General features: G+C 34.7%; 1 protein-coding gene across 1 annotated transcript in view; it reads right to left on the bottom strand.

Moving 5' to 3' along the window:
• Positions 1-25,882, bottom strand: part of IQCM (IQ motif containing M) — a 306,849-nt gene that overhangs the window by 163,721 nt on the left and 117,246 nt on the right. The window contains exon 5 of the mRNA XM_045997420.1: positions 19,337-19,471. Coding sequence (XP_045853376.1) covers positions 19,337-19,471 — 135 coding nt within the window. The remainder of the gene's footprint in view (positions 1-19,336; positions 19,472-25,882) is intronic.

Here is a 25,882-nt window from a genome sequence, read left to right as displayed (position 1 = left end):
TTAATACTGTTGGGGAAAATCAAATAATCTGGAAGTAAAAATACTTATGTATCTCTGCAAAGCAAAAGAGTTGGGCTAAGACAGCAGGGTAAAAGCATTCTAGATTGAAAAGAGTAGATAGAAATAGTACACTGTTCATGCACAGTTGAAGACAAATATAGGTTGGATTATGATAAAATAGACAAGAATTAAAATTGATTGAATGAAACATTGCAGTAAAAGTTTTCAGTGAGGAGATAAAAAGAAAAAATGAGGGGCTCCTGGGTGGCTCAGTGGTTTAAGCCTCTGCCTTCGGCTCAGGTCATGGTCTCAGGGTCCTGGGATCGAGCCCCACATCAGGCTCTCTGCTCAGTGGGGAGCCTGTTTCTCCCTCTCTCTCTGCCTGCCTCTCTGCCTACTTGTGACCTCTCTCTCTGTCAAATAAATGAATAAAATATTTTAAAAAAAAAAGAAAAAATGACTTGACTGAACTGTAAATAATACTGAAACAGAAGAAAGAAACATCGAAGATATATAATAAACATGATCTAGTTGAATGAAAATATGTAATCTAGTTATATGTAATTTATTTTTAAAAATGGAATTTAAAAAGTGATAGAGAAATACTGAAAATAAAATTTTGGGCCAAGAGATACCAAGCAAATAAAAAGAAAAATCTGGAGTGGCAATACTAATTCTCAACGTTAAACCCACTAAACAGAATAAATGGGGACAGAATGGAATAGGAAAGGACAAGATACAATTATCATAAGTGTCTATGGATCAGACAATATGGCAGCTAAAGATAAGGCAAGCTCCATTAGAATTATAGAATAATTAATTGAAAACAAAAGGCAGAATCAGACCTATACATACAGAAACTATACACTTTCAGAATCAGGTGGACCCAACAGACAAAAATAATTGCCAAAGGCATAACAAAATTGTGTTTAAAAAAATTTAACCAACTTGGATACAAATTTTGCCCTATTTAAAAAAAATACCTTTTATATTTTACAAAACTTTTATATTTTTAATATTCCAAAAAGTATTTTATATTCCAAAAAATATTTTTATGTTCCAAAAAAATTTTATATTTTACATATCTTCTGAATATAATCCAATTATATTGGAAATTAAAAATATAAGATGATTTAAAATACTTAATGATTTGAAAATTAATAATAAATTCTAAAGTAATTTTCTAATCAATCTAGTTATTCCATTCCTTAAGTATATATGCTAAAGAAATAAATGTGTATGCTCGTATCTAAGATATGAACAATCTAAGATATGTGCATATCTAAGAAATATGTACATGTTTATAATAGTTTGTGTATAATTACCTTAAACAGGAGATAAACCAAACTGGCATCCATAAAAGAATGAATAAACAAATCATGACATATTCATACACTGGAATTCTGAACAACAACAGAAAAGAATGAACTATAGTTACACAGGACATAGAAGACTCCTGCAGATATTAAAAGTGAAGAAAGTCAGACACAATGATGGATATGTTCCATTTATACAGATGTAAAACTTGTCTCTGGTGATGCATATCAATCCAGTGGTTATCTCTTAGAATGGTTATATTGATATGAAGGGGCAAAAGAGAACTTTCTGGGGTCATGTAAATGTTCTATATGTTGATCTAGATAGGTGGTTCCACAGGTGCATGATATATAAAATTAATCTAGAAGTATACATAAGATTTGTGCACTTCAGTGTGTATGAGTTACACCTTGTTAAAGAAATATTTAAAATAAAGAGACGGAAATATCCCAATGCCTATAAAAAATTAAAAAGGGAGACCTTCAAACAAAAACAATTGGGACAAGATCAAATTTATAACTTTATATTCCTTCATTCTTAAGAGAAAATAACTACAAATAAAGGAACTTAATACTGATCTTTGAATGTTTTAGAATTATAAATAAGTAAAAGAAAATTATTAGAAGTAAAAGTTGATCATGAAAAAAATAAACAAGTAAAAGTATAAATCCAAACTTTGGTGGTTTGCAATGACTAACAATACAGAAACCCTTGCAAGCTTTCAAAGAAAAGGGGCAGCAAAAATATGAGGTAACCATTTGAGAGAAAAGAGACAAACATTTCTAGTAAAAATATTAAAAGAAATTATAGGATAACATTAAAAACAATTTGACTGTAATACCCTTGTAAATCTAAAGAAATCAATATTTTCCTAAAACTAATATAAATCACCACTATTTGTCCCCAAGAAAAGGAAATTTTGAATAAAGCAATTACTTTAAAGTAGATTAAAACTGTGATTAATGATCTGTTAAAGAGGCACCTGGACCAAGTATTCCATATCTAAGCTTTACTTAACCTTTAAAGAACAAATATTTGAAATATTTTAATTAAACTTTCCTGAACCGTAGAATATGATAGAAAAAAATCTTTATTTAATAAAGCCAACAAGATATTAACCTCAAAACTTGATGAAGCTATTCTAAAATATCTACAGTTTAGTTATTTTTTAATTAAAATAGCTGAAATAGTTTAAATAAAATATTATCAAACAGAGCCAGCAGGATCCCACTATTAAAAAGTATGATTATTCTAGAAAAGTAACTACAATATCATATGCTCTGTCAATAAAATGTGTTGAATTAAAATATTAAAACAGAAAAAATGTAATCAATAGATGTTGAATCAGAAATAGATTAAATCAAGCCGTCATTCCTAACAAAAACTTTAATACTATAGGCACATAAATCAATACAATAGCCTAAAAGGTCTTTCATTAGATCTAAGTATATATAGGGACTTAATATATAGAAAAGTATTTTCATTTAGTAGTGAACAGATAATTAACTTAGTAAATGATGTTGATACAAGTGGATACCCATTTGGAAGAAAGTTTGGCCCATACTCAAATCATATCTAGATGTTAATTCCAGATAATTAAATGTATGTAAAATATGAAAATTTTAGAAGAAAAATTTAGTAGGCTTTATGTGTGGCTTAGAGTTTAAAATACTTTATTAACCAAGAAAGGTAAACGAAAGGCATAAAAATACACATTGATTAGGGCTGGCACCTGGCTAGCTTAGTTAGTACAACATGTGACTTTTGATCTCAGGGTCATGAGTTTGAGCCCCATGTTGGGTGTAGAGATAGAAATATAAAGTTTTTGTATTGCAAAAATATAACTTAAACAAAACTCAGAATTAATTGACTGGAAAATGATTGCAAAATATATAGTAAGTGAAAAATTTATATATACAATAGAGTAAAAAGCACATTAAACTCAGACAAAGAGAAACAACCAAAATGGATTAAAAACCATAAGTACGTATATCAGAGAAGAGTACCCAAATATGAAAAGCAATTAAATATCATAGATAGAAAAATGTAAATTAAACGAAGTTTAAATCATTTCCCCCTCACCAAATTGACAAGTACACTTGCCACCAGGAATTGTGATAAAAAGGATATACTCAAACTTTGCTGGTGTAAATCTAAATTGTTACAGACTTTCTTGAAATGCATTCTGTAAAATCAACCAAAATTTAAAATATTTATATTCTTTGATCCAACAAGTTCACTTTTGGGAATCAAAAACACCAACACAGAAAGATGTTTGTAATAGTTCCAAGCTATAGACAAAGTAAATTCTCATCAACAGGGGAATTACTGCATAAACTGGTGTGCATCCATATCATAAAATACGATAAAGATATTAAAAAGAGATAGAGGATACTCATGAAAGAAATTGAGGAAGACACACAGAAATGGAAAAACGTTCCATGCTCATGAATTGGAAGAACAAGTATTGTGAAAATGTCTATGCTACCTAAAGCAATCTACACATTTAATGCAATCCCTATCAAAATACCATCAATTTTTTTCAAAGTAATGGAACAAATAATCCTAAAATCTATATGGAACCAGTAAAGACCCCAAATAGCCAGAGCAATGTAGAAAAAGAAAACCAAAGCTGGAGGCAATTCCATATTTCCAGCTCTATTACAGAGCTGTAATCATCAACACAGTATGGTATTGGCACAAAAACAGATACACAGAGGATTGAAACAGAATATGGAGTCCATAAACGGACCTTCAATTCTATGGTCAAGTAATCTTCGGCCAAGCAGGAAAGAATGTCCAATAGAAAAAAGACAGTCTCTTCAACAAATTGTGTTGGGAAAATTGGACAGCCACATGCAGAATGAAACTGGACCATTTCCTTACACCACACACAAAAATAGACTCAAAATGGATAAAATACCTCAATGTGAGATAGGAATCCATCAAAATCCTTGAGGAGAACACAGGAAGCAACCTCTTTGACCTCAGCCACAGCAACATCTTCTGAGAAACATCACCAAAGGCAAGGGAAGCAAAGACAAAAATGAACTATTGGGACTTCATCAAGATCAAAAGCTTTTGCACAGCAAAGGAAACAGTCAACAAAACCAAAAGACAACTGACAGAATGGGAGAAGATATTTGCAAATGACATATCAGATAAAGGGCTAGTATCCAAAATCTATAAAGAACTTATCAAATTCAACACCCATAGAACAAATAATCCAATCAAGAAATGGGCAGAAGACATGAACAGGAATTTGTCCAAAGAAGACATCCAAATGGCCAACAGACACATGAAAAAGTGCTCCACATCACGTGGCATCAAGAAAATACAAATCAAAATCACAGTGAGATACCAGCTCACACCCATCAGAATGGCTAATATTAACCAGCCAGGAAACAACAGGTGTTGCTGAGGATGGGGAGAGAGGGGAACCCTCCAGCACTGTTGGTGGGAATGCAAACTGGTGCAGCCATTCTGGAAAACTGTAAGGCGGTTCCTCAAAAAGTTGAAAATAGAGCTACTGTAAGACCCAGCAATTGTACTACAGGGTGTTTACACTAAAGATACAAATGTAGTCATGTGAAGGGGCACATGCACTGCAATATCTATAGCAACAATGTCCACAATAGTCAAACTATGGAAAGAGCCTAGATGTCCATCAACAGATGAAAGAATAAAGAAGATGTGGTATGTATATACAATGGAACATTATGCAGCCATCAAAAAATGAAATCTTGCCATTTGCAATGACATGGATGAACTAGAGGGTATTATGTTAGGTTAAATAAATCAATCAGAGAAAGACAATTATCATATTATCTCACTGATATGAGGAATTTGAGAAACAAGACAGAGGATCATAGGGGAAAGAAGGTAAAAATGAAGCAAGATGAAACCAGAGAGGAAGACAAACCATAAGAGACTCTGAATCTTGGGAAACAAACTGAAGGTTGCTGGAGGGGAGGGGAGTAAGAGGGATGGTGTGGTTGGGTGATGGACATTAGGGAGGGTATGTGCTATGGTGAGTACTGTGAATTATGTAAAACTGATGAATCACAGACCTGTCCCCTGAAACAAATAATACATTATATGTCAATTAAAAATTAATTAATTTTTTAAAAAGAGATAGAGGGTTCTCATGATGTATTGCTAGTGAAAAAAGACTAAGAGAAATGCATATAATATGATTCTAGTCTGTAAAATGAATAGTAGCCATAAACATAAACCTTCATATCCATATATAAGCAAGACGAGCAAAGAAGAAACTTCTTAAATTTCACAAGAATATATCATATCAAAAAAATTTTCTTCACTCTGAAGAAATTCAAATAGCTATACCAATGTGAAAAAGTGGCTCCCCCTCAAATACTCTGCAGCTTGTTTCTATTACACCAATGAAAATAGAATCCACACAAAATGAAAGCTATTTCTCTGTAATGAGAGATGAATCCATGTTTAATTCATAAATAATTAAATACTACTCTGATGACAAAATGTTCTAATGACTTTTAACAGTTTGATATTGTTTTTGGCATTTTACACATTTGTAAACATTAGAACTCGGAAATTCTATGAAAATATATTTTTATGGTAATGTCTTAAATATATAAACTGTGAATATGAAGAATTAAAATTCAGAACAAGACAATATACATTCAGGCATATTTTTGTTTACTTTTTTGTTATTTCTCTTTTTAAAGATTTTATTTATTTGAGAGAGAGGGAGAAAGCACGAGGGGTGTCAGAGGGAAAAGCAGACTCCCCAGTGAGCAAGGAGCCTGATGTGGGACTCTGATCGCAGGACCCTGAGGATCATGACCTGAGCTGAAGGTACACACTTAATGAACTGAGCCATTCAGGTGCCCTACTTTTTTCTTATGTAGATACATTTTGTTTACTGATGACCGATAAATCAATTTTAGGGAAATCATTTACTAGAATTTACAAATAACCAATTTTTTTTTAGAATTTCTCAGAAAAAGTAATTACACATAAGTTAGGTTGCAGGACATTTACAGAGCAGCAAAGCAAGAGCTCTACTTCCATACCAAAGTTCCTTCCTATATGAACTATGAATTATGATCTCAACAAGAACTAAATTATAATAGAGATGCCAAACTGAGAAGGGAATCACCAGATTCCCTAAGCTTACTGTAAATAGATCATGATTATCACTCCCATTACATAGGAAGCCCTATACTAAGCACGAGTTGGCTACAGAAACCAAAGTAGGTTTAATAGTTGAGCCCTTTCTCCACAACAGAAAGAAAGGAGGCAAAGTGACTAAAATTTATGAACATGTAGATGTGTTGCTTTATATATAATATATATTCTTCTATTATTAGAGACTGAACGTGTGCCCCCCAATTTCTTTTTTTTTTTTTTTTTTTTTTTTTTTTTCCATTTTATTTATTTTTTCAGCGTAACAGTATTCATTCTTTTTGCACAACACCCAGTGCTCCATGCAAAACGTGCCCTCCCCATTACCCACCACCTGTTCCCCCAACCTCCCACCCCTGACCCTTCAAAACCCTCAGGTTGTTTTTCAGAGTCCATAGTCTCTTATGGTTCGCCTCCCCTCCCCAATGTCCATAGCCCGCTCCCCCTCTCCCAATCCCACCTCCCCCCAGCAACCCCCAGTTTGTTTTGTGAGATTAAGAGTCATTTATGGTTTGTCTCCCCCCCAATTTCTTATGTTAAAGCCCTAGCCCCCAGTGTTCTAGTATTAGAATGTGGGGCCTTTGGGAGGTAATTAGGTTTAGATAAGATCATGAGGGTAGAGCTTCCATGACAGAATTAGTGCCCTTATAAAAAGACAAAGAGGCACCAGAGATCACTCTTATTGCCATGTGAGGATACAATGAGAAGACAGCCATCTTAAAGCCAGTAAGAGGGTCCTCATGAAGAACTGAATCTGTTAGCACTTTGATCTTGGTCTTCCCAGCCTCTAGGATCATGATAAAATAAATGTCTGTTGTTTAAGCCACCCAGTCTATGGTATATACTTATGGCAGCCTAAGCTGATTAGGAAATGAGATATATTGGGGAAATAAATCTGTATTTTTAATTTCAATACATTTGTCTTCAGAAATGGCTACAAACAATAATTTCTTGGACATAAGCTAGTAGCTACCAGGTTTTAAAATTCATTGCATGCAGCACCAACAAAACTAGGCTTCACAAAGGAGACTGCATAGTAGTTATCATTCTTATTTTTATTTTAACAATAAGAATAATGTTCCCTTTTAATATTTAAACATTTGCTCTGATTAAACAGTCCATTTCTGCTGACTCGTAACAGACACTGGCCTGGTACTGTTTATTAACTTTCCTATGAACATATTGTTTATAGCAGGTGTCTGATTAACATAACTGGTCACTGAAGGCTCTTTGTTGGCCACAGAAGAGAGTAGCTTTGCCTGGCAGCAGAGCCAGCTCCTTTATCACCTCGTGTATTTGAATCCTAATCAGATTTAATCCCCTCCTAACTTTCCCTTCTGTGGGGTGACTCATACTTGGCTGGCTACGCAAGTGTGTCCTAAGTTCACCAGATCATTGCAAAAACCAATTTGAGTATGTCTCAATAAATATGGCCTTGGGATACATGAAATGATTTCACCTTACAAACCATAAAAACAACATATAAACTAAATAAATACAACAGCGACAAGATGTCCTTTTGGAGCCTGATAAACTAAGCTGATGCTAGTATGACATCAGACCATCATACATTTCTCCAAAGTGACACATTTGCAATAGATCTACAAGAGATGTCCCACTCTTTAAATCATATCCCCCAAACCAAACAGAATTATCATGAATAAGAAATTATTACCTGGGCAAGCCTGTACGATCTCCACACTCTTGCCTTCTGAGAGGAGCAGACTTTTTCTGAAGGGTAACATTCCTGCTTGGCCCGAAGACATGAGATAAGATAAGGCGACCAAATAGTCTTACTTTGTATCATCTCCAGGACTTTATAGGCAGATGATACCTTTTTCATTTTTTCCTACTCTATTAACTTTAGAGGAAAGCAGGAAAGATTTTCCTTTCATATCTCTTCCCTTAGTACTGGCATGAATTCCTTCATTCTGATTTGGCTGATGACATCTCTCCCCTTCTTTCTGTTTTCACTACGAGGGTCTATACTATGAACTGGGTCATAGCAGTGAACAATAAAGATAAGATCTCTGTCATATTGAATATCAACAGGCAGATAGAGGAAATACACAGTTAACAAATATATGTTTAAATATAAGTACATTAAATATGTCAAAAATAAATACCAAAGAAATGGAGGAGAATAGAAGTTTATGAACACTGTAAATATAATAATGTTAATGGATTAAATGTCCCCATGAGCTGCAGATTTATTAAAGGGGAAGAAGAGCCAGAAAGATGTCAGAGGTGGTCAGAGGCTTGAAAAACAGATGTTGGGGGCTTACAGTTACTGGGAATGCCAAAATCCAGTTATAGCCAAGAAAGTAAGTCATTATAGGAATATGACCATTAGAAATGAAGATTAAAGGAAATATGAGCCTGGGTTGTACATGAAGCAGCTATGTGTAAGCACCTCCAGAACGCAGACAACTGGATGTAAACATAACAAAAGTCCCCAAGTAACTATAAATGCCTTAGTCCTGCAAATGGTACAGTTAGGGAGCCTGTTATAATCTGCAGAATAACAAGTTTGGAATATGGTAGTTGGTCATTGGCCTCTTTCTCTTTCACTTCAATGAAGAACATCATGGAGAACATGTATTAGGAGCGTTTCTAACACTGATTGGTTCTAGGCAGTTACAGAAAACAAAAATACGGCACGAGTGAGAGATTTGCAAGAGTTACATGAGCAGTCATCTCATCCCTGAAAAGCAGCACTACTATTTACACTACAATAATCAGAATTGTTTCTCAAGGGCAGAGTAAGTCGATTAGTACCGACCTACTAGAAATTAGCCAGCTCATATGGGCCTTTAACACAAGACAGGGGTTCTGATTCCATTTCTGGCTACAACCACCCAGGGGTGGTTCACCTGCAGGGCACACAAGGGCTGCCCTCAGGTGAAGCTCCCAGCAGCCAGGCCACAGCTCTATCCTTTCTCACTCAACAAAGTCTTTAGAATTCCAGGGAGTTAGAGTGGTATGACAGGGATTATTTTTAATCCACTCAAATTTCTTTCTCATTTTAAAAATTGGGGTACATTAACTTTCTTATAATCAAATTATTTGGAACTCACTTTACAACTTATTTAAATGCCTGAATATGTTATGAGACCTTGGTTAAGAGCCATTAGTTTAAGTGATTGTTTAGTGTTAAAGGAAAATCTCAATCCTAGAAAATACACACCATAAATTACAGGTGTAAAGTCAATTTCATCTTCTCTGATTAGTACTCTGAATTAAACTCCATAAAGAATAAAGGGAATGGGAAATTTCTGATACCTGCTTTTTGGAGGAATTAGTGCTGATGGGAGTTACTAACTAGAACACATACACTCTGCAAATGTACTTACATATGTATACTTGATTTTACCTCAAAAGATGGCAAATGCATACAAGGACGCAAATAAAAATCAAGTCCACTATATCTAAACCACTAAGGATCATCAGCTGAAAGGATGTTTGGTTGCTCATCATGCCAAAATAATATATAAAATAATTGGTAGGTAAAGAAGCATTGGAAGGAACATTTCTAAAGACTAGAAACCCAACATCTTTATAGTAGAAACATGATGTATTTATGTTAAAATGCCTGAAAAACTATGCCCTAAAAGAAGCACACTCTATAAACATCCCCCTGTACAAAAGGCCCACATGACTCAGGAAAAATAAATGCATCTACAAAACAGTATAACCTGTGGATTTCAATGTGGAAACAGTCATAGAATTTTCACTTGTGGAAACTAAAATACTGAAATGAAACTAATGATCTTATCATGACTCTAGCTCTAGACGTTAGGGAAACTAAACTTTACATTAGCAAATGGCTTCCATGATGCCATATTGACAGTCCCTACCCCCCCCCCAAAGAAAATGTGGTTTTACAGATCTGAATAAATAACCTACATTTATTTCAGTTCCATTGATAATTTATATAGAGCATGATGGAGACTTCATTCACATCCTGGGAACATCATGGTGCCTTATTGAGCAGAGCATAATATTTTTAAGTTCTCATTTAAATTCCAGTTAACATACAGTGTAAATGTTAGCTTCAGGGGTACAATATGGTGATTCAACACTAATTTTTTTTTTAAGTCTTGAATCAGAAATTCTAGAAAATGTGCATTCCTGAAGGTGACTTAAAAAGTCACTGGGTAAGAACTGCAAAACTCCCTTGACTGTTAAGGGCTGAAAATTACTTTAATTCCTTTGGAAGTTTCACTTTACTGGGGGAATTAATGGGACTCTGGATCAAGTGGAATGCCAGAAAAAAAAAACAAAGCTCTTTAATGCTTTGATTATGACATTGAAATAATTATACTGTATCACAAAAATTTTTCATTTCATAAGAATTTCTGAAATATTTTATGTTAATGTTTCATTTATCAGAAATTTGCCAGCAAAGTTGTTATCAATGGGAGTTCATGTTCCTGATATTATAGTAATTTAATCATATAAAACAAAGACTGGCTAGTGGATCTTTGCATGTTAAGAGTATCAGGTATATAATCCTAATAAACAGTGATCTAAACAAAAGGAGCCTAAAGCCTTGCCCTCTAATAGACTTATGAAAGTAATTATACCTTTACTGAAGTTATGCTACTCTCAAACTCCTGCTGTTCCCACTGTTTCTTGAAGATGGTTATTTTCTACTTAACAAAAACAGACAGGCTTTAGAAGAATAGCTAGCGTTAAGTAATATTACAAAATTTAATCAGATTCTCTATGTAGCTTATATAACAGTGGCACAATTATTTCAACCCAAATAATAAGAGGCTCAAAGGTTTTAAGAAAAAAATCCCAGAATGGCTAATAAGAGTAACTTACTAATTGGAATAACAACTCACATGACTGCAGGAAGACAGGGAAAAGGGGAAAGGGGAAAGTCTTTCACTGGCCCTGATCATTCCCAGGGTCTATCATTAGCATAGGCTTTCCCAGGCTTTGCATAGCCATAGCTGGGGGAAAGAAGGCATTAACAGAGTTAAATAATGAAAGATGAGACAAAATGTCAGGAACCATCTTTAAAAAGTGTTAGGGGAGAAAGCAAGAAAAATTGTAAGAGCAGCTGCTTGGGTTAGGTTGCTGAAGCAAGGTGATGATAGACAGATCTTTCAGGGTTGCTCTTTGCCCCTAGGGTCCAGTCTCTAGTTTATACAGGGGTATTCAAGCTCCAGGGGGAAATGTTTATATAGCTCCTACTGACACAAAACTGATTTATATCCAAAAATCTAATTTGCATTATGTATTTGAAAACATCCATTTCCAATAGGCAGATAATAGGAGACTAAAGGATTCAAAACAAGAATTCTACAATGAAAAGCCACCACTGTCAACTAAATCTCAATGAATGATCTGGCATCTTTTAGGTAGATGTTTTAGCAATACCGTCCCCTCTCCAGTTACCCACCAGCAGACACAGATTTGTCCTATTCACTGTTAACCAACTGACCTAAAAATTCTAGTTTGTTTTTTACACAATCTCTCATGTATGAAACCTGTGTCTTTCTTTTATGATCCAGTTAACTCATCCTACAATTATTGACTCATCTTCAACATTCTCTATAACCTTCTCTGATTTCCAAACTTAAAACGTAATATTTGTATCAGCTTAGGGTTCCATACTATTGCTCTAGAAATACTTACAGCACTGTATTTATCTAGTTATATGTGTGCATGTCCCTCCAATTATTATATGGATTTTGAGATCTTTGAACTACAATGTATTTCACAGCACATATAAAGTGCTCAAAATGTATTTGTTGAATATTTTTGTAACAACTATTTTATCAAAAAAGATTCTAGATTGCCACAACCAAGGAAGGCATCCATTTAGTATGCTCTAATGCATTTCTTTTCATTTTATGACTTATTCCTAAAATCATCAATCAGGAAAGAGAATGTGTTTTTACCATCCACACAACTAAAAGCATCAGAGAATATCTACTAAAATACCAGGGGGTGGGGGGGATTGGCTTCTTGCTATGCAAGGGCTATGGAAACCACTTGCAAAACCTTTATATCTTTGTCACGCATGGGAAGAGACTATAGATTCATAGGAGCTTTGCAGTAGAGTCATCAGAGCAGGTAGGACAAACATCAAACACTTCTAAAGTGATCCAATGTTCTGGATTCTGTTAAAGATCTTCATGGTAAATCAATTCAGGGACTATTTTCACTAGTGAGTGGGGGTGATAGTAGAAGAAACATTCTCATTATATAGCCATTAGGATAGGTGCCAAGTTTTCCTAACACAGACCACACACCTGAATCATACTTACTGTGTCTTTTCAGATAATCTGATTTTGTGCTAAGAATTCTACTCATTTACTTGGCTCCATATTTTTTGAGCATTGTGTCCTTCTCCAGTGAACAAAGGTAGGCCAGTAGGTCATAGGCTTTACTGAACTAGATCATGGCAAGAGCATGAAGACCTGAACCAATATCAATATGTCTAATATGAAGATTATTACCTTCCGCCCATAACCAGACACCAACCAGCCAGAAAGCTAATTCGTATGAAGAGGTAAGAAAAACTCCACATCCATTGCCATTGGCAGCAGATGTAACACACTTGATAAGAAATAAATGGAGAGAAGCTGCAGCTCTGCTAGCCTGAATTCAATCTCAGTTGGTGCAGCTACAGGCAAGCCATAAATTTAATAGGCAGATTTGGAAATGAGAAAGCATTAGAATGGCTTGATAACTATTACACACATCTCAAGGTAACTGAAAAACAATAGGAATGAACAGGAAAGACCCAAGAGTACTAGTGGAAGATAAAATGTGAGGAAGATATAAAATATGAGCACATCTGAATCCTGACTGTGTTCCCAACCCACACACAGACCCACAGGCAAAGGGTGGAAACATTAAGGTCTCAAGGCAATTGAATAAACACTCTATCCAATCATGGGCTGATAACTAAATTATACAGAATCAGAGAGAACCTTTTGAAAAGCTACTTTTAAAAAATTAAAACAGCAACTGAGCAGAGAAATGAATAGCCAAACACCTGGCAGGGGAAGACAGATCTAATTCCAGATATTAAATCCAGACAAGTTACAAGTAAATACACCGTTGGAGTGGGGAAGTCAGAATCCATAGTTATGTCTTTCTTTTATGATCCAGTTAACTCATCCTACAATTATTGACTCATCTTCAACATTCTCTGTAACCTTCTCTGATTTCCAAACTTAAAACATAATATTTGTATCAGCTTAGGGTTCCATACTATTGCTCTATAAATATTTATAGCACTGTATTTATCTAGTTATATGTGTGCATGTCCCTCCAATTATTATATGGATTCTGAGATCTTTGAACTACAATGTAGATATTCTCTAATGCTTTTAGCTGTGTGGAAGGTAAAAACACATTCTCTTTCCTGATTGATGATTTTAGGAATAAGTCATAAAATGAAAAGAAATGCATTAGAGCATACTAAATGGATGCCTTCCTTGGTTGTGGCAATCTAGAATCTTTTTTGATAAAATAGTTGTTACAAAAATATTCAACAAATACATTTTGAGCACTTTATATGTGCTGTGAAACGTGATACCCAAAATGTCTAGTATTCAACAAAAATAACAACAGAAATATTCAAATAAGTAGTAAAGTGTAACCCACACTCAGGGAAAAAAACAGTCAACAAAAACTCACTCTGAGTGGATTTAGATATAAGATTTAGCAAAGACCTCAAAGATGTCATTATAAATATACTCAAATAATTGAAATAAATTATATTTAAAGAATTAAATGAAAATATGACAGTCAAAAATGGGGCATTATCAAGAGAAACAGAATCTAAAAAAGTAACTCCATGGATTCTAGAGTTGAAAATTATAACAAAATGGAGTGCCTGGGTGGCTCAGTCAGTTAAGCACCTGCCTTCAGTTCAGATCATGATCCCAGGGTCCTGGGATAAGACCCCACATCAGGCTCCATGCTGGGTGGGAAACCTACTTCTCCCTCTCCTGCTTCTCCAACTTGTGTTCCCTCTCTCACTGTGCCTCTCTCTACAAAATAAATAAAATTGTGAAAAAAAAGGAAAAGAAAAATATAACAAAATGAGAAATTTACAAAATGGGTTAGCAACAGATTTGAGAAAGTTGAAAGGAAAAAGTAAACTTAAAGATAGATCAGTAGATATTGTCCATTTTGAAGAACAAAAAAATTGAAAAAATGGTAAACACCAGCCTCAGAGACCTCTGGGACACATTAAGTGTATTCATATAAGGGTAAGAAGAGTCCTAGAAGGAAAGGAGAGGAAAATGTATGGAGAAAAAAATGACTGAAAAATTAACAAATTTTACGAAAAACCTTAGTCTACAGATCAAAGAAGTTCAATGAACCCCAAGAGAACACAAAGTGATCTATGATCCAAACCCATGTCTGTGGTATTTTGTTATGCCAGACCCAGCAATCGAATACACCAAGAAATGCCTATGTCAAAAGGTGACACTGCAGAGCAGGTAGACACTCCATGTGTTTGCTATTCACTAGATAAATGCCCTCTATCTTTATTTAGCCACAGTCTCAGAAAAAAAAGAATGCAAAGCAAGATTGACTGAAATTCAGTTTTCTAGAGGATAGAAATAAAAGTTAACTTGTTAAGGAAAAATAGTGAATTCATGGACTGAGATTTGTACCAGCAACATAAGTATATAGTGTGATGAAATTTTTATTAAAAAAAAAAAAAAAGACTGTCAGATATTCTCCCCAAATGTTAATGATGGCACTAGGAGATCTATCTAAGACCTGACTACCTAGTCTAGCTGACCCTTAGTCACTAGCTTCTTGGCATTTTGGAACATAAAATTGCTAGTATTTTTCATTTCATATCTTCTTTTTAATGTATATTTTCAAAATGTTTTATAATAAATATGTGCTAAATTTTTTAGAAGCTATTTAAGATAAGGCTGTTGTAGCGTGTTATCTCCAATACTTCTGCATTTTTTTTACTTCTGCATTTTTTTACCACCAGAATTTCCTGGTGTCTCATATTTCTTTACCCTAGAATTTTCTATCTCTATAAATCCTCATTAATCACTTTCCTACATAATTAAAATTTTATTGATAGAGTGTCTGTTCATATGAAAAAAAAATTTTAAGGGAAAATAATTATATGTTTCCCATTTAATAAATCCTTTTCTTTGAAAATAGGGGGGAAAATGCAGTGTTGTCTGTTTACGGTGGACAAAGCTGTGTCCCAAGGAGCAGGAGGCACAGGATTTAATTACAGTTTGCCACTAAATAGTCAGGGAGCCTGAGCACAGTTTCTTCAGATGTATAAAATGTGTAAGGTTAAATAACATATAACTAACTTCTATGTTTCTGATTTTAAGATCTTTATCTAGTGCTCCATAGTAAAAAGAGACTTCTTTAATGCTGTTTTCTGTTCATTTCAACTGCAGAAAATAAACTATAAGTTCTATTTAAATACTGGGAAAATACTGGAAAACTTTCAAAATTTGAATTTCTAAAACATTAGGCAGATACAAGAATAGATGGTATAGAACCACAATGTATTATTTTCCTTACTTTCAGATATGCCATTCTTTACTTATTTGTTTCATTGGTTGAGACTTAAATGAGTATCAAACAATAGCATGTTTGCATAGTCTTCAGCTTTTAAGATCAGCACATACATGTAGCCGAAAGTTGCTTCATTTCCCCAAAGGAAGAATTTCAGACAAAAATCATGTCCTCAGTCACAAAATTTTTGTTGCCATAGTGATGAGAATAAAGAATGGGGGGGAGCTAAAAATACCTGAACAAATACAGACAGCTTTAGGAATTTGACCTACTTGGTGTCATACACTGAAGAAGTTAATCTGTTGAATTAACTACATACGCGTTGGGTGAAATAGTCTACTGGTTAAAAAATGCGTAGGTTGCACATCTGGAGCTATTATCCATAATCAAAGAAGTCAGTATGAATGAAGATGACTGACAATCCAAAATGCATAAAACCAGATTCTTTTAAAAATGGAATATATACCAGAAGCAAGTAGAAAGCCATTAATTGAGCTTCATTTCCCATAAATTTTCTGTTTTTCTTCCATTAGTTAGGATATTTCCATTTCAAATGAAAGCTTCTTATGCACCAAAAGAATTTTTTTTAACTGGATAGAGCAACATAATTGGACATATATTTAAAATTATGTTAGAGTGGCTCCTTTACATAAAAGAAATCTTCCCAATTTTAGGCATTATAATAAAAACAATATGTTTTTAAACTAAGTTTTCTTCTGAAAATTCTAGTTTTAACAAGAAATTTAATAAACTTGGTCATTTGCAGAACACCTACTTCATTGCAAGGCATTAGGCTAGCCTGTGAAAGATCAATAAAAGGCAGTACTTGTTGTCAAGAGCATTTTAATCATCTGTCTAATTATGTCTTCATAACACAGACTTTTTTAAAGTATCTCTACATAGAAGATGGAAACACTTAGCCTGACTTGAAGAAACCAGGAATAAAGTTCCAACTCTACTAGTGAGCTTAGAAAAGTCTTGTTCTAAGTCTCAGTCCTCTCATCTGTAAAGTGTCCATAAGTGAGCATCTCACCACCTCTAGCACACACAGGTCCTTAAGATAATCAAAAGAGAGGGTAGAAACCAACAGAGAACATTCAATAAATAAGCTCTATAAAATGAACTAGTATTCAAAATAGTTCAACATTTAAACATTTTCAAAATAAAAAATTATAAAGATAACTAAATATACTTAAGAATTACTTAAGAATAATAATAGCAATCTTTACTGAGCACTTATATTGGGACACATATTTTAAATATATTACTTCATTTAAACTTCACAACTGTCCAATGACTTAGATACTATTACCTTCCTTTTATGGTTGAGAAAAATAAGGCACAGCAGAGATAAATAAATTATCTAAAGACATATAGCTAGGGTGGTGAAGCCAGGAATTAAATCCAGCAAAGCGAATTCCAGACCTATGCTCTCAATGTCTTTATGATGTACCCCAAAATAATCAGTAGAGGGAAATATCTCTATGAAACTATTAATTTGTAAAAAGCTAGATTTTAAATTATTAACACTAATCAGTATAAGTTTCTGAAATGTTTAATTAATGTTATTTTGTTGTTTAACTTTCTCATTATTATTATTATAAAGAAAAATGAAAGCAATTTAAAGGTACAACAGTAACTCATAGAATCTCTGTATGACAGATTATTATTCAGTTCTTAATAATGTTGTGGTATGATATGGCTTGGAATCTTATAAGAATGAATAAGCAAAAAAAAGCAGATTTTCAAACACATAGAAAATCTCAATTTTCATAAAAATAATGTCATGTACAGAAAAAAACTGGAAAGACAGACATCAAATGTTTATGATTGCTGCTTCTTAGAAGTTTTGTACATTTCTAGGCTCCCAAATTTTCTATAATAAACATTCAAGGTTTTTGTCATCAAGAAGAAAATGGCTTAACCAATATAGTCATGTTCAGTAAAGCTCAAAGTGATTTTGGTGCTTCTTTCAGTCTATGAACAAATAGTTATTGAGAGTCTAGAAAACTGTTGTAGGTACTAAGGATACGGCAGTGGCAAAGCAAAGTCCACAGGTAATAGATAGATAAATTTAAACTAAGAACTAAGAAAGAGAACTTCAACCTATAAGGAAACTTCAGCCTTGTCACTCTGACCTTAATCATATCTTTCTACTGGCATGTGAGCCCTTTTCTTTTATTTATTTATTTATTTGAGAGAGCATAAGCAGAGGGTGGGGAGGAAATGGACAGAGTGAGAGGGAGAAGCAGGGTTCCCACCAAGCAGGAAGCCCCACGTGGGGCTTGATCTTGATCCCAGGACCCTGGAAACATGACCTGAGCAGAAGGCAGATGCTTAAATTATCGAGGTTCCTCCCTTTTGTTGTATTTAAAAAGGATCCTGAAGTGTTTTATCTTCTTTTCTCAATTAAATTGTAATACATCATCCATCATCTTTAGACCTAACAGCAAGCATTGGTATGGTCACAGAAACATTGAGAAGAACCTTAAGGAATTAAGGTAATTTGATGAGACTTCCCCCATCTTGGTGAGTAGTCTTTAGAGAAGGGAAGGGTGTTGTTCTATTTAAAATAGTAAATATTCTCAAACAATACTATCCTTTCACCTACTTAATGTTCAGAAAAGAAAGGATTTTCTAACTGTAAGATTCTACTTTATTGAGATAGTTTATAATGTTTAAACATTTAAACAATTACATTCTTCATTACCCAATCTAACTATCCAGGAGAAAGCTTTTTAAAATATAGTAGCTTAAAATAAACTGAGTTAGGTGTAACGTATTATATCAAAAAATATATTAGAATCTTAAAAACTTAAAACTAGGGGCGCCTGGGTGGCTCAGTGGGTTAAACCTCTGCCTTCGGCTCAGGTCGTGATCCCAGGGTCCTGAGATCAAGCCCCGAATAGGGCTCTCTGCTCAGCAGGGAGCCTGCTTCCCTTCCTCTCTCTCTGCCTGTTTCTCTGCCTACTTGTGATCTCTGTCTGTCAAATAAATAAATAAAATCTTTAAAAAAAAAAAACTTAAAACCATCTCTTCCACCCCTCTTTAAAAAAAAAAGGCAGTATTGTATTAACTTCTTTTGACCTGTCCTTTAAGTCTTTTTTCATATACATTAAAATAAGATTTTTAAAATTTTAGGAAATGGATTTAAGGATAAGCTTAATGGAAAAAGAAAATGGAACAAAAATGGAACAATTTAAATTATACTTAAATTAAAGAAGGAAGGAAAGGACAAGGGAACAAAGAAAGAGGGAAAGGGAACAGCAAAGAAAGGGAAAAGAAGACAAGAAATGGGAAAACCACTCGCCTCTATGGACCAGGTCCCAAACCTCGTCAATTTGCTGCTGGGTTGGGAAATGACCACAGTCATTGAAGAACTTGAGGAGCTCACTTCTTTCTAATCCTTGCCAATCTTCTCTCTTAGCAAACATTGTTTCATAGACTAAAAGAAAGAGACAAAAGAAAATATTTTTCTTATAAATAAAATGTCAATAACAAACTACCAGAAAGTTTCATCTATATTCAAAGAAGCTTTCCCTCCAGTTTTATTTGTATGTCTAGTGATTAGAGTATCTCTATGTCAGCCTCCTGAGGAAGGTTAGAAGGAAATGGGACATGCTTCTCCTTCCCACATCTCCTAGTAGTCAGATTTAGATCTGTTTCCCCAAAGAAAACATTGGCAGCCTCTGGCCTGGTTTACATGAAAACTGCCCATGGACCATGCATACATCAAGGCTCAAGATACAACACAAGACATAGCTTTAATGTCAGGGCTTCTGGGGGCCTGACTTCTACTGACCCATCTCAGTGCTCATTTTTATTTAGTTCCCCTATTTTTTTCATCTCTTTTTGGCTTCTATCTACACTCTAGCCACTTTTATCAGTGACTGTCCTTTGGAATGCTTATTCTACTTCTGATTTTGCCCCTAAATGGAATGATGTTTACTTTTGCCCCCTGACTTCCTGTATTTCTCCTTCCTAATTTAAGGTGACTGGACTTGTGTGACCACAGAAAGTGATCTTTCCACTCCTGGCTCAAGGTTTCCACAGAAAACCACTCAGTACGGTCATCCTTTACCTATGTCCCATACTTGACGGTAACGGGGCTTAGATAATTAGCAAGAAAATGGATGCAAACATTTTATAAGTGTAGTTCTCCATAAACTTTTAGTTTTTCTCTTCAAAAAGGTAATACCGAGTTTCTACTCTTAAGTATGATGGATTGCCCCCATGAAGGTGATTGTCAATCAGCATTTACAGGATGACAAAATCTGCCTCAGTATAGGCTTAGCTCTGAAGTATGGGCTCCAAATGACAAAGGGCAATAGAGTGGTTTCTAAGAGGAGTCAGTGTATGATCCTGACACTCAACCATATGGACTTTCGACTTTCTGTTTATTCACTTACTCATTTAGTTGAAGTGGACAGTTGTGAGACATTAATAAATTCAAGAAATATTGAGTGATTGCCTAAATATAAGCCACTATTCCAGATCTGGAAACAAAGCAGCAAAATAAATTTATATTTAGAATACCTATGGCTTTTCTCTCTTTTCAAATAAGCAACCTAGAGCATTTGCTATTGGTACCCCATCCATACTGCCTTGTCCCTTACAATTCTACACTTGCTACCCTGACTTTCACTCATCAGCATCTCATTTCATTGCCTCAGGGCTCCCTCTGGCTCAGGACTCCATTCTGCCCACCTGTGCAGCAAGCCAGAGTGCCAGAAAATTAAAGCCCCCAGTGCAGTGGTCCTCAACTCCGGACCTCCCTCAACTGGGAGTTGATGGATAAAGGCCCAGCACTTAAGAAAAGTTGTCTACACTGTTCCTTAGAGGGATGGAGCTCCAGTTGATGGTAATCAGTCTGATAATGCATTCTTTTTTTTTTTTACTTCCATCCCTTCCCTGTCTTAACTTCATTCCATTAACAGTATTTCCTGAGATCTACTTGCAGATTAGTTGTACTTAAATTCTTGTCACAGGGTCTGATTCTGGAGAAATCCAAACTAGCACACAAAGAAAGTCACTTTTTATTTTCTAGTTAAGGAAATATATTTCTCCTTGAAAAAGTATATTTACCTTTATTAGTTTTTCATTTAATCAGTTTTAGATGCTTCTCACTAGATCAAACTAAGACACATATTAATATTATAGCCATGTAACTGTATTAGTAGACAATAATGCACTTAACCCATATACTATGCTTGAAAAGCAAATGTTCTGCCACACACTAGCAGAATTAATATTCCAGACAGGTTTAATCAGGGTCAATATAAAACTTAAATCATGAAAATTAAATGAAATTTTCTGGTCATTTAAAGATTCTTAAAAATGTGTAGAGATAGGTATCTGCCAAATATCACCCAATTAGTAATCCACATATGGAAGGGATAGAGAATTTTCCGAGGAATATAAAGGCAGATAAGAACTTGCAAATTCTGTGGACTCTAGAGTTACTTTAACCCTTATTGCAATTCCATGATGTGTATAGAATCTCTCTGACTTCTTTCCTTAACCTCTAGCCACAGAAAAGGAGTCATTCTAACTCAAAGGATTCTGATTATCTGTAAATATCTTTTGACATATAATTTTAGCATAAGTAATAAACTTAATGAAAACTATCAACAAATATGGGGCGCCTGGGTGGCTCAGTGGGTTAAAGCCTCTGCCTTCGGCTCAGGTCATGATCCCAGAGTCCTGGGATCAAGCCCCGCATCGGGCTCTCTGCTCCGCGGGGAGCCTACTTCCTCCTCTCTCTCTCTGCCTGCCTCTCTGCCTACTTGTGATTTCTCTCTGTCAACTAAATAAAATTAAAAAAAAAATCAACAAATATTTCTGAGCCCTTTGATAAGCCAGGCATTCATTAATAGTGGCTATTCATTAATGAACGTTAATAGATACAGTCCCTGTCTTCATGGAACTTATAGTCCGCTGTGAAATACACATTTTATGATTAGATGAAACTCTCCCAAAATGTAGCACTTTTACATTATAAAGCAGAAAGATGATGATTTCAATTAAATATAATTTACTTGCATAATTTTGTTTTTATTATTTTTAAAGACAATTTTAAGAGTAGTTTTATTTTTTAAGGTTTTATGTATTTATCTATTTGTTAGACAGAGAGAAAGAGAGAGAGAGCACGAGCAAGCACAATAGGAGGAGCAATAGGCAGAGGGAGAAGCAGGCTCCCCACCAAGCAAGAAGCCCTATCCAGGACTCAATCCCAGGACCCTGGGATCATGACCTGAGCCAAAGGCAGACGCTTAACTGAGCCACCCAGCCATCCCTAGGAGTGGTTTGAAATTCACATTAAAATTAAGAAGGTACAGAGATATCTCACATACTCACAACAACTACATAAGCATAGTCTTCTTTCATTATCAACATCACTCACAGTTATACATCTGTTACTAAGGATTACACAACATAATCACTAAGTTCCACCATTTATTTCAGAGTTCACTGTTGGTGTTGCACATTCTATGGGTTTAGACAAATATATAATGACAAGTATTCATCATTGCAGTATTGTACAGAATAGTTTTACTGCCTTAAAAATCCTCTATATTCTATCAATTCATCCTTCCCCCCCAATCTACCCTCAGGTAAATATAAATTTTTTAATTTTCTCCACAGTTTTGTATTTTCTTTTTTTTTTCATTCTTCATTTTATTTATTTTTTTCAGCGTAACAGTATTCATTGTTTTTGCACAACACCCAGTGCTCCATGCAAAACGTGCCCTCCCTATTACCCACCACCTGTTCCCCCAACCTCCCACCCCTGACCCTTCAAAACCCTCAGGTTGTTTTTCAGAGTCCATAGTCTCTTATGGTTCGCCTCCCCTCCCCAATGTCCATAGCCCCCTCCCCCTCCCAATCCCATCTCCCCCCAGCAACCCCCAGTTTGTTTTGTGAGATTAAGAGTCATTTATGGTTTGTCTCCCTCCCAATCCATTGGAAGCCTATATTGTATAGCTTTTCAGATTGGCTTCTTTCACTTAGTAATATCCATTTAAGATTCCTCTGTCTTTTCATAGCTTGATAGCTCATTTATTTTTAGTTCTAGATATACTCCCTTGTTCACATGTATTACAGTTTATTAATCTATTCATCTACTGAAGGACATCTTGGTTGTTACTAAGCTTTGACAATTATGAAAAACCCATGTGTATACCCATGTGTACGTTTTGTGTGGACATAAGTTTTTGATGCCTGTGGCTTAATACCAAGGAGCATGATTGCTGGATCATATGGTAACAGTATGATTAGTTTTATAAGAAACCACTACAATGTTTTCAAAAAGGGTTCTATCATTGGCATTCTCATTAATAATGAATGATACTTCCTGTTGCTCCACATCCTTACCAGGATATGATATTGACAATGTTCTGGATTTTGGCCATTCTAATAGGTGTGTAGTGTATCTCACTGTTTTAATTTGCATTTCCCTAATAACATATGATATGGAACATCCTTCCAAGAGCTTATCATCTGTTTATCTTCTTTGGCAAGGTCTTTGGCCCATTTTTTATTCAAGTTGTTTGTTTTATTATTCCTAAGTTGTTCATTGTATATGTTCAATAATAGCAATCCTTACAGATGCATCTTTTGCAAATATTTTTCCCAGCCTGTGGATGGTAACCTCATTTTCTTAACATCCTCTTTTGCAAAGTAGAAGTTTTTAATTTTAATGTAATCCAGATCTTCCATTATTTCTTTAATGGATCACATCTTTAGTGTTTTATCTAAAAAGGCACTGTATCAAATATCATCTATGTTTTCTCCTATATTACCTTATAGAAGTTTTATTTTTTTGCATTTAGGTCTATGATCCATTTTGGTTAATTTTTGTGAAGGATGTAAGGTCTGTCTTTAGATTTTTTTTTTTTTTTGCATATGGATAGTCAGTTGTCCCACCACCATTTTTGAAAAGACTATCTTTCTGTTATTGTATTTTTTTTTTTGCTCCTTTTTCAAAGACCACTTGGCTATATTTTAGGGGCCTGTTTCTAGGCTCTCTATTCTATTCTACTGATATATTTGTCTATTCTTCACCAATACTACACTGTTTTAATAGTTGTAGCTTTATATTAAGTCTTGAAGTTATGTATCATCAGTCCTTCAACTTTGTTCTCCTTCAGTATTGTGTTGGCTAGTCTTGTCTTTTGCCTCTCCATATAAACTTCAGAATCAGTTTGTCAAAATTCACAAAGTAACTTGATAGGATTTTTAATGATATTGCAATGAATTTATACATCAAATTAAGAAGAACTGACTTCCTGACAATGGTGAGTCTTCTTACCCATGAACATGGAATATCTAGCCATTTATTTAGTTCTTTGATTTTCTTTATCAGAGTTTTGTAGTTTTCTTCATAGAGACCTTGTACATATTTTGTTACATTTAAACCTAAATAGTTCATTCTGGGGGTATTAATGTAAATGCTGTTGTTTAATTGCAAGTCCACTTATTCATTGTTGGAATTTAAAAGAAAAACACAACTAACTTTGGGATATTAATCTTATATCCCGCAATGTTGCTATAATCACTTCTCAGTTCCAGAAGGTCTTTTAGTCAATTCTTTCAGATTTTCCACACATACCAATCATGTGAATAAAGATAGTTTTATTTCTTCCTTCCCAATCTGTATGTCTTTTATGTCCTTTTTTTTTTTTTTTTTTGTCTTATTGCGTTATCAAGGACTTTAGCATGGTGTGGAAAGGAGTGGTGAGAGGAGACATCCTTGTACCTGATCTTCATGGGAAAGTTTAAAATTACTTACCATCAAGTATGATACTAGTTGTAGGGTTGTTGTAGATAGTATATTAAGTTGAGAAGTTCTTCTCTATTCCTAGTTTACTGAGATTTTATATTACAAATGGATATTGGATTTTGTCAAATGTTTTTTTCTGTATCTATTGATATGACCATGTAATTTTTCTTCTATTTTTTTAAAGACTTTATTTATTTATTTGACAGAGAGAAAGAGATCACAAGTAGGCAGAGAGGCAGGTAGAGAGAGAGAAGGAGGAAGTAGGCTCCCCACTGAGCAGAGAGCCCCATGCGGGGATCGATCCCAGGACCCTGAGATCATGACCTGAACTGAAGGCAGAAGCTTAACCCACTGAGCCACCCAGGCGCCCCGATATGACCATGTAATTTTTCATTTTTAGCCTGCTGATATGATGGATTACATTAATTGATTTTCAAATCATAGCCAGTCTTGCATACCTGGGATAAATTTCATTTGGTGGTGGTATATAATACTTTTTATACTTTTTAGGATTTGATTTGCTACTACTTTATTGAGGATTTTGCATCTATATCCAGAGAGATTCTGTTCTGTAGTTTTCTTATAAGGTTTTTGCCTATTTTTGGTGTTAGGTTTATACTGGCCCAATAGGATGAGTTAGGAAGTATTCCCTCTGCTTCTAACCACTGAAAAAGATTATAGGGAATTGGAGCACCTGGTTGTCTCAGTCAGTTAAGTGTCCAACTCGAATTTGGCTGAGATCATGATGTCAGGGTCGCGAGATCGAGCCCCATGTCAGGCTCTACAATGGCCATGGAACCTGATAAGTTTCTCTCTCTGCCCCTCCCCTCCTGCTCACATGTTTTCTCTCTCTCCCTCTCAAAAAATAAATAAAATTTTAAGTATTTAGTAGAATTCACCAGTGAAGCCATCTGGGCCTGGTGCTTTCTGTTTGGAAGGTTACTAATGACCAATTCAATTTATTTAATAGACATAGGCCTATTCAGATTGTCTCTTTCTTCTTGTTTGAGTTTTAGCAGATTGTGTCTTTCAAGGAATTGGTCCACTTTGTTTAGGATATTAATTTTGTAAATT

Source organism: Meles meles, chromosome 2 (genome assembly GCF_922984935.1).
Source record: "Meles meles chromosome 2, mMelMel3.1 paternal haplotype, whole genome shotgun sequence".
Taxonomy (NCBI): Eukaryota; Metazoa; Chordata; class Mammalia; order Carnivora; family Mustelidae; genus Meles; species Meles meles.
The sequence above is the reverse complement of the archived record's forward strand: the minus strand, read 5'-3'. Positions and strand labels throughout refer to the sequence as shown.